The 10,288-nt window shown below is 37.6% G+C and overlaps 1 protein-coding gene across 2 annotated transcripts in view; it reads right to left on the minus strand.

The window, feature by feature from the left end:
• The window catches only part of NDUFS4 (NADH:ubiquinone oxidoreductase subunit S4), a 113,892-nt gene extending 105,269 nt beyond the window's left edge, over positions 1–8,623 (minus strand). For both annotated transcript variants that reach the window (XM_008692541.2, XM_008692543.2), the window contains exon 1: positions 8,475–8,623. In XM_008692541.2, coding sequence (XP_008690763.1) covers positions 8,475–8,572 — 98 coding nt within the window. In that variant the 5' untranslated portion in view covers positions 8,573–8,623. The remainder of the gene's footprint in view (positions 1–8,474) is intronic.
• Positions 8,624–10,288: the final 1,665 nt, after the last annotated feature.

Consider the following 10,288-nt stretch of genomic DNA (forward strand, 5'->3'; position numbering starts at 1 on the left):
TAAAATTTTAAAAATCCCAACTTGGTGTCAACTTTTCTCTTTAATTCAATTTTAGCTAAGTTATCACCTCTGATAATCTCATTTAGTTAAAAGTACAGTATATAGCTCAAAGAAAGATAGTGGAAAAATGGAATACATCCTAAGGAGTACCAAGAAATAGTGAAGCATCAGGAAATCTGGTAATAAATTAATAAAGGCTAAAAAAAAAATTGGATATGTTAAGCTTGGAGCATAGACTTAAAGGGGAGAATGAGTAATGACAAAGGTTTTCAATTATCTGAAAGGCTGACATGTGCAAAGGGGTTAGAATTTTTCTGTATAGTATTAAAGGGAAACATCATTTACCAATGAATCCAAAAGTACAGAGTGTTTTCTAGGGCTACCAGAAATTCGGCATTTATTTCTCAATTGTTAGATAATCAAGAAGCAGGAAATTCTAGAAATTCTTGCATTAAACAAAAGGTCAGGCAGAATGATCCTACAGTTTTCTCCGAACTCAAACACTGTATGAATCTATGAACTGTAACTTCTGGAGTTAACCTAGCAAAGCAGAAGGCACTAAACATCTACAAAGGTAAACCCTCCTGCCAAAATATCACCTTTCATTGCATAAAGGTAAATATTATAGAGCACTTCGAGTTCCAAATTTTTAAAAAGACTAAATACAAAATCTTAACAAAAGCCATATTGAGACCTATTTTATTTCCACAAATCTGATTTGTCCTAAGGATATTAAAATTAAACTCGAATTACTAATGCCTAATTAAATCTAATTTCATTAGGCTAAAAAGACAAAAGTTACAAATATAAATTTCATGCAAATTTCTATAAGTATAGTGAAGAAATCTCCTGAAAAAGAAGTGTTCTTTCCACACAAAAAGTGGTAGTCCTCAAAAGAGCCAAAACATCTGCATTCACTTTAAAGCTCATCAAGACAGACTGACATTTTTAGGAGAAGCATATGGCTTGCTGAACAGTCATCTAGAACAGGATCTTTTGTCTAGTAAACCCTATTCAAGGACCATTTACTTATGTATGGAGTGGCTAAATAAAGGAAAGAACATATTTTCGAGTCCTAGAAAACACAAAGAAATAAACTCTTCATCTAGCTTTGTTAAGGATATAGCAAAACATATTAGAAAAGCAGCCAGATCTTTAGTCTCAGAGACTGTGCTCTCAACATCTGAAACAATTCTAAGAAAACACTGAAACAAAAGAACTCTAGAAAACCATGCAACTTTCTTAGAGAACTATATCTAGCCAAAGACCACCTCCCTAAAAAAGGCATTTCCATTTTAAAGGATAAAACACTTTCTTCTTAAAACTTTGAAGGGCAGAGTTCAACAGCTGTGCTATATTAAACCTGAGCCTTTCCAAAAGGAAGAACGGGAGTCTCTAGAGAGTGAGTAACATGGCTCGCTTTCTCCAAAATTATCAAAATGCCTGCTCTGCCTCAAAGCAAAATTTCTCCAAGAAAAACCCTCCATACAGTACATGGGTGAAAAGCATAAAACTTAATTTAGATTAGGGAACTATGCAAAAATGGAAGAATTTTTGCTTGTTTCTGGAAATCTCCAACCTCTCCCCCAAGGAAAAATGCATTTTGAAGTCTTTAAAGATACAGCATGGAAACTATTTTATTTTATTTTATTTATTTATTTTTTGGAAACTATTTTAAAACACACGAACACAAACAGTAGTTTTCAGCCCTCGCTGTGCATCAGAATCTCCATAGAGCTAAGCCTCAACCTGAGCTTATTGAACTACTATATATTGGGGTCGAGGCATCCGAATTTTTTACGCACACAACAGTTGATTTTGATGCACAGCAAGGGTTTAAAAACCGCTAAACTGGAGTAAGATCCCAGAAAGGAAAAAATTAAATCTAATGAGTAAAGGCAAAAAAAAAAAAAAAAGAAAAAAGGTCACATTTGACAACTAATTAGTTCTAAAGAACCTAAGGTTGTAGTCACCTATCAAAATAAGACAACAGAAAGAAAATTTGAAACAGGAATTCTAACTCGCTCTCATGCCACTACTTAAGACAAAAGACTTAGAATAGTTTGCTAAAATATCCAAATATTTAGATGAAAGTCATTGTGAAGAATCTTGCCACTCCATAATTCAGGTACAATAAGGTTCCACAAGGGTCTTTGGATACTGCAAACTAAAAAAAAAAAAGTTATCATAAGAGCTCATGTATTATATGTAATTATCTGTCAACCTTAAGAAAGCTCAAGGTTTTAATCACAGCAAAATAAATTTCAACCATTATCAGAGCTTCATTAAGCCTACTTTGTTTTACACAAAATCCTAACAGGTTTATTTGCTTGGTATTCAAACTCATGATAAATGAAAAAGGGTAGGGAAACTACTAAAGAGAAGCAGACCAGTCAAAGGAAGACACAAAAACACTATTAAAAAGCAGACAAAAGAACTCAGAACGTATAGCAAACACCTGATAGTTTTTAAAGGAATCAGAATACAATAACTGTTTTTCCTAATGATCACTGGATTAAGAAAAAAAGAAAAATATGTTGTTTACCTTGTTTAATACATTCATCACATGCATTTTTTTAAGAGGGTAAGAAAGTATAATAATCAAGTCACATACACAAAGTTTCTCACCAAATATAATTACCAAACTTAAGGGAAAAAAATCCTTACTACAAAAAATAAAACAAAAAAAACTAATTTCTCTATTGCAGACTCTCACCGTACAAAAGAACAGCAGAGTGAAAGTAAAGAGCATCAGTTTCTCAAATAAAGACATCTTGCTAAAAGAAAAACAGAGAAGACACTGAGGTTTTAATTTACTATTACAAACCTGTATTTCTCACTACTAAAGTCAACATGTTCCTTTGGACTGCTAAACCGGACTATTTCCTAGCAATGTAATTTTTAAAATCTGTTTTCTCATCTGTATGTTTCCTCATCCAAAAAATGAGAAAAATAAGAACACCTAAGTTCACAAGATTACTGCGAGAAATACGTAAGATGATGCAGGTAAAGCATCGGCACAATGGCTAACACAGAGTGAGAAATAAATGACAGCTATTAGGTAATTTGTGCTCAGAACAAATACATAAAAAACGATTCTCAGCTTTCACCAAGGAATTTATTTTAGAAGCTTCTCCATTTGAAATTGTCTTATTCTATATTCACCCCATACCCAAACAGAGCTCATGTATTACAAAGGAATCAAACTGCTCCTTCTTTCTCCATTAAGACCAATGTAACATTAACTTTTAAAACCTTCATGTAAAGTGGCTTGCAAAATGCAAGTCTAATAATCACATTTAGTTACTATTATTTCAAAAGTTATCATGTTCCATGAATACCCTTTCCCAAGTAAATTCATTTCCACTTCTTTTTTAAAATTTGAATATAAGAGTCAGGACACTTGTCAAGAAAATTTATGAGTACAAAAAAAATCTGTAAGAAACTTCAATCCAGAAGTATAACACAGTTTTAGGTCAATATCCTAAACTCAGACCGCCTCAAGTAATTAGAAAAGAGTATGTGTTGCAGATACTTTATATTCACATTTATGTAGGTTAGTGCTTCCTTGCCTTTCAAGGATGAGGCTACTAATAGAAATACTACCTATGGCTTCCAGCTTTTCCTCACAATCACAAATCTCTAAATATGCATTTACTCAACTTTTTTTTTTTTTTTTAAGATTTTATTTGACAGAGAGAGAGCACACAAGCAGGGGGGAGCAGAAGAGCAAGAGGGAGAAGCAGGCTCCCCGCTGAGCAGAGCCCGATGCAGGCCTCCATCCCTGGACCCTGGGATCATGACCTGAGCTGAAGGCAGACCCTTAACAACTGAGCCACCCAGGTGCCCCTGTATTTACTCATCAGTGGGTAAACATTTACCTATTATTTGTGTGCCATTACATGGGTGCCATGAAGTATGCAAAAATAAGTAAAAATTTTTTCCAGCCCTCCAAAAAGGCCTGTGCCCTCACTACTGATACATCAGTCCATGTGCTAAAAACTGCTCATTAACAAGTGTGTGTAAAAAATGTGTCAGTATAGGTTGTTATATGGAGGCAACCAACAATCCAAACATCTTTGCAACTTACAACAAAGATTTATTTCTTAGTCACTTTATATTTTATATAACCTGTTAAGAATCAACTTCTAGCTTTGCTCCATGTGATCTTCATTTCAAGATCTAAGCGAAAAGAAAAAAATCCCACCTAAAATGTCCATCTCATAGGCAGAGGGAAAAGAGACATGGCAAAACATGGGACAGCTCTTAAAGCTTCTGCTTGACATGGTATATTATTGCCAGTAACATTTCACTGGCCCAAACAAATCACTTGGCTAATGAGGCAGTGATGTATAATCCTGTCACAGAGAGCAGAAGCAAACATTTTAAACAATAGCAGCATCTACCACAATATCTATCACAAAGATTAAAGAAAAGAAATATATTCAGATATTCAAACCAATAAAAGTAGTGTTTATTTATGTAAGGTTTAATATGTGCCAGACACTATTCCAATATTTATTAGTACCAAAGTATTTTATTCTAGGAAGAACTCAAGATGTTTACTACTGAAGAAAACAGACCAATCACGGGTATTTCTTAATGAGGAAAATAAGAAAAACAATGAAACCTATTAGAAGACATTTTAGAGGTGCCTGGGTGGCTCAGTCGGTTAAGCATCTAACTCTTGATCTCAGCTCAGTTCTTGATCTCAGGGTCATGAGTTCAAGTCCCACCTTGGGCTCCACACTGGGCATGGAGCCTACTTAAAAGAAAAAAACTTTTAGAGATATTTCAAGCTCACTAAACTTAGCTTTGACATGTTTCAAAGACAGCGAAAGTAGCTGCACTTCAGAGAGGAATTTATTCAGCTTATCTGAAGTAGAAGTCAACGACTGGTTTTGAATGTCCTAGATGTTTCTCAAATTTGGGCTGAGACAGTTTCCCGGCAAGGTGTAATATACACAGAACTCTTGTCAACATCAGGACTGTTGGGGCGCCTGGGTGGCTCAGTAGTTAAGCGTCTGCTTTCGGCTCAGGGCATGATCCTGGTGTTATGGCATCCAGCCCCGCGTCAGGCTCCTCCACTGGGAGCCTGCTTCTCCTCTCCTACTCCCCCTGCTTGTGTTCCCTCTCTCTCTGGCTGTCTCTCTCTGTCAAATAAATAAATAAAATCTTAAAAAAAAAAAATTAGGACTGTCAATTTTAGCACATCTTACTCAGGAGGGTCCTGGAGACTCATTAATTTCATACTAGCTTATCTAGTGCTGAAAAAGGAAATAGGGCAACACAACAGAGCCAGAGATAGGAGCATAAAATAAGCCTCACAAAAAAAGACCCATACACTTAGTCCCCACCACATCATTAATACCCTGTGCCAACCCTAAGGAACTGTATTTGAGGTAAATACACGACTCAGTTCAAAATGAGAAGTGATGGGGCAGCTGGGTGGCTCAGTCAGTTAAGTGTCTGCCTTCAGCTCAGGTCATGATCCCAGGGTCCTGAGATCAAGCCCCGTGGCAGGCTCTCTGCTCAGGGGAGAGCCTACTTCTCCCTCTTCCTCTGCCTGCAGCTCCCCCTACTTGTGCCCTCTCTCTCTCTGACAAATAAAATTTTTTAAAAAATGAGAAATGACAAAACAAGGCTAGATAAGTTATACATGAATAGGTTAAAGAAAACAAAAACAAAAACCACTGTATCAAGCATGGAGTCCAAAGTATTGCTATTCTGAAAGAGAGTACCATTTTATCTAGCTTTTAGATTAAAATCCTAAGTAGTTAAACTTACCCTGGACAATTCCATAGATAAGTCAGGGAAAGTAAGACTAAATGTAGGCCATTAATCCAGGTAAATGAGAAGCACGTGCAAACTAAGACACTCTAGAGCATGAGCTCAATAACTAGATCAACTGAATCATCTACACTGTTTAAATAATTTTTCACCCTTATGTATGTTGTTGGGTTTTTAGGTTTGCTCTTGTTTTTTTACTGATATTCTATAGTTAATTGCATACAAGCTAATGTAACTGCGTCTTTCCTTCTACTGATCTTTCTTCAATATTTGTTCACTACTCCCCTTCTTACCAACTATTCTACTCTCCCTCATTCTATTCCAGTGATCTGAAATGTTATACTATTTGCAAATGTTTTATAAGCACTACAATAAAATGAATTTTAGATTTAGATTATCCAATTAATTGGTTCTCTTTCCACCCACAAACTTTTCAGGTCCTCATTACCTCAGAATCATAATGGAGGGGCGCCTGGGTGGCACAGCATTTAAGCGTCTGCCTTCGGCTCAGGGCGTGATCCCGGCGTTATGGGATCGAGCCCCGCATCAGGCTCCTCCGCTATGAGCCTGCTTCTTCCTCTCCCACTCCCCCTGCTTGTGTTTCCTCTCTCGCTGGCTGTCTCTATCTCTGTCGAATAAATAAATAAAAATCTTAAAAAAAAAAAAAAAGAATCATAATGGAAAGAGAAAACTTAAGGATGAAAAGCCAATAATACATAAAAGAGAAGGGCTATAAATTTGCCTCAAGATGAGATGACCATAAGCTCCTTGGGTAAAGAAAGTGTTATAGAAAGTAAATAAATAGAGGCACCTGGCTGGCTTGATCAATAGAGCATGAGACTCTTGATCTCGGGATTGTGAGTTCGAGACCCTTACTGGGTGTAGAGATTACTTAAAAATAAAATTTTGGGGGCGCCCAGGAGCGCAGTTGGTTAAGCGTCTCATTCTTGGTTTCAGTTCAGGTAGTGATCTCAGCTGTGATCTCAGGATTGTAGGACCTAGCCCTGCATCAGGCTCCTGGCTGAGACTCTTCCTCCCTCCCACTCTGCCCCCCCCTATCTAAAATAAGCAAATAATCTTTTTTAAAAATTAAAAAATAAAATTTTTAAAGTGTGAAGCAAAAGTCACCTTATATGATGTAATATTTTATTTTCAAATCTCTTCTAACACATTTGGAAACAGAAACTCTTCAAATTTGCATAACTTAGTACCAATTATCATTTCCAAAATCCAGTATCTTAACTTCGACTACAGTAGCTGACAAAATGGCTGGAACTTAAGCTTAAATATACAGTCATGTCTCAGTTAGCCATGTACCAGTGGTCCCTTCAAATTTGTTTTGAGTTCTATGGCTACTATGAATGCATTACTTGGGAATGCAAAATCAATCTCCATAATCTCTAGAACAAGAACTAACCTGTATCACCTGTATCATCGTCTAAGTCAATCTGTGGGGCATTTTAGAGAAGCACTTTCCATTCTTCAAGTTACCCAAACGTAAAAACAGTTAACTACAAACTTGCTTACCTTTACCCAATCTTAGCATCCTTATTTTTCAAAGATCGTATACTATGTACATATCCATTAATGCCTTCAAAGCTTTTCATAAGCCACTGAGGCTACCCAGAACATTCTCTTCTCCCCACCTCACCAACACCCACTATTTAAAACCTTAATAAAAACTTAACCTCTAGAAATCCTTTCTAATTAAATAACTCTAGTTCTAACTCTCTACATTCCCTTTATATTTTAATATAACACTAGCATTTGACTAGACCAATTTTTAACCACCCCCATCTGTCCATACAGTGCTTCCACGTTATTCCAAGCACTTAGTGTAGTTTCCTGAGCATGCATAAAGATATTCAATATATGCCCACGTTTCTAATGAGCAGAGAAAATAGCGATAAAACATAATTCTTCGCAGATAAAAATACTAGTATGTGTGTCTGTTGTGTTAGTAACAAAGTCAGGAAAATTCGGAAAAACAGGGAAATCGAGAATTAAGTAATGCAGTCGAAAAAAAATCACCATCACAAAAACGCTACAAAGCAGAACAATAACAGCAACAATCTCTGAATTACTGTGAAGCTTTAATAAAATTCTGGATAGGAAACTTTCCGACATTACCACCAGCCTTTTAAAAATTACCTTCCAATATTACTAACAGTGATATGTTCATTGACAATGAATTCCAACCAAGAAGTCTAATGAAAAATAAAACAATCTTTCTGCACAGAAAACCACTAATACCACTTAAAGCCGTGTTAAGGAAGAGAGGGATTTAACCTTCCAACAAGGACTGGAGTGATGGACAAACAGGTGAAAAATGGAGGCGTGCGGAAAGTGGGGAGAAAAATCAGACTCCTCCCCTTCTCTGGGGGCTAGAGCTCGGCTCGCAGACCCGGAGACCACCTCACCCCACGGACCCTCTCTCACAGCAACAGTCCAAAAGCTTCCAAGAAACCATACGTCCTCCTCCCCATCCCCGCATTCACGCCCCCCACTCGCCTGGCCAGCGCCCCTGAATCGCAGCTAGTCCCAAATTCGCCCGCCCTCTCCGGAGGAAAGGGTCAGCAGAGAACGCTTTCCCCGCGGCCTTATCCGGGACCCAGCCAGAAGAGACCTCCGCGAAAGTGGAGCGACCCCAGAAGCTTGAAGAAGAAGCCTGACAATCCTGTTACCTGATAGGAACCCTGGAAACGGAAATGGCAGCTACAGCCACTGCCCTTTTCCCCCACAACATTTGCCTCAGCGCCTCTGACATTGAGACCGCCGCCATCTTGCTGCAGGCAAACGCCAGGACGGATCTCCGGAAGGGACAAACTTCCTTCGTTCTCAAGACTGTGACCACAGTGTAATAGAGTGGGGTTTTGTTTACTTCATTTTTGTTTGGCGCTTTGTTAAATATTGGAGTTTAGAAAAGAGGTGAAAGGTTTGATTGAGAGATAAGAAGGAAAATGAATGGAAGAAAATGCAGCAGTGCATTCAGTGTAAATATTACCTCCATAAATCGTAATCCTTGTTCGTTGTTAGGACTGGTTATTTAATGAAAAGACACCGCCTCCCCCCCAAAAAAAGAAAACCTGGAAAATTTAAACACCTGCGACTCATAATTTTTTCAAAGGACTGAGCATATTTAGGGCTGAGCTCACTGGAAGAGCCAGAGGGCTCTCTGGATTCTTGAGAACGTAAAGTAGTACTTTCCCAAAGTGTTGCCAGATTCAGAATGAAAGCCCTCAGGAAAGGACTGTATTCAGTTTGATGTTCTCTAGTTGTAATGATCATAGTTTCCAGTTTGAACACATGGCCTGGCAAAGAGTTTTGTTGTTTTTTTGTTTTGTTTTGTTTTTTTTGACATGTGGATTTCAATGAAAAACTAATGGAACACAATATTTGATATCCTTGTCTTCCCAGCAAATTCTGAACATGGCGACCATAATCTGAACACCAAGAAGATGATTAATGCTTCATACATATAAAACAAAAATTATCTTCTGAGACCAGTGTTGGAAATATCTTTGTATTGTGGGCTACTGACCTTAAAAACAATGATTAACTGTGAATTATTTAAAATAAAAAGGTTGGGGCGCCTGGGTAGCGCAGTCGTTAAAGCGTCTGCCTTCGGCTCAGGGCGTGATCCCGGCGTGCCGGGCTCGAGTCCCACATCAGGCTCCTCCGCTGTGAGCCTGCTTCTTCCTCTTCCACTCCCCCTGCTGCGTTCCCTCTCTCACTGGCTGTCTCTCCGTCACATAAATAAATAAAATCTTTTAAAAAAAAATAAATAAAAATAAAAAAATAAAATAAAATAAAAAGGTTAGTTGGGGTGCCTGGATGGCTCAGTCTGTCAAGCGTGTGCCTTAGGCTCAGATCAGGATCTCAGGGTCCTGGGATCAAGCCCGGCTTTGGGCTCCCTGCTCAGCGGGGAGTCTACTCCTCCTTCTTCCTCTGCCATCAACCCACCCACTCACACTCATGCCTGTGCTCTCTCTCTCTCTCAAATAAATAGAATCTTAAAAAACAAGAAAAAGAAAAGAACTCCAACCCTATGTTGGGTGTAGAATTTACTTTAAAAAAAAAAAGTTTGTTTAAAAAAAGATAAAAAATCATAAAGAGAAAATACATGTACTATATTTATTGAAAAAAAATCCATGTATAAGTGGACTTGCATAGTTCAAACCCATGTTGTTCAAGGTTCAACAGTACTGTTTCCATTCTTATAATTTTGACATTTCAAGAATGTTACATAAATTGACTCATGCAGTGTATGACTTTTTGAGATTGGCTTCTTACACTCAGCATAATGCCCTTGAGAACCATTCAAGTTAATGCGTGTATCAACACTACATTCCTTTTTATTGCCCAGTAGCATTCCTGGTGTATTAGGATCCTCCAGAAAAGCAAAACCAATAAGATACACTTATGGACATACCTATTTGTTTAACCACTCACCTATTGCAAAATATTATGGTTGTTTCCTTTTTTTGGCTATTACAAA

The sequence above is a fragment of the Ursus maritimus genome, unplaced genomic scaffold, assembly GCF_017311325.1.
Source record: "Ursus maritimus isolate PB19 unplaced genomic scaffold, ASM1731132v1 scaffold_15, whole genome shotgun sequence".
In the NCBI taxonomy this organism is placed as follows: Eukaryota; Metazoa; Chordata; class Mammalia; order Carnivora; family Ursidae; genus Ursus; species Ursus maritimus.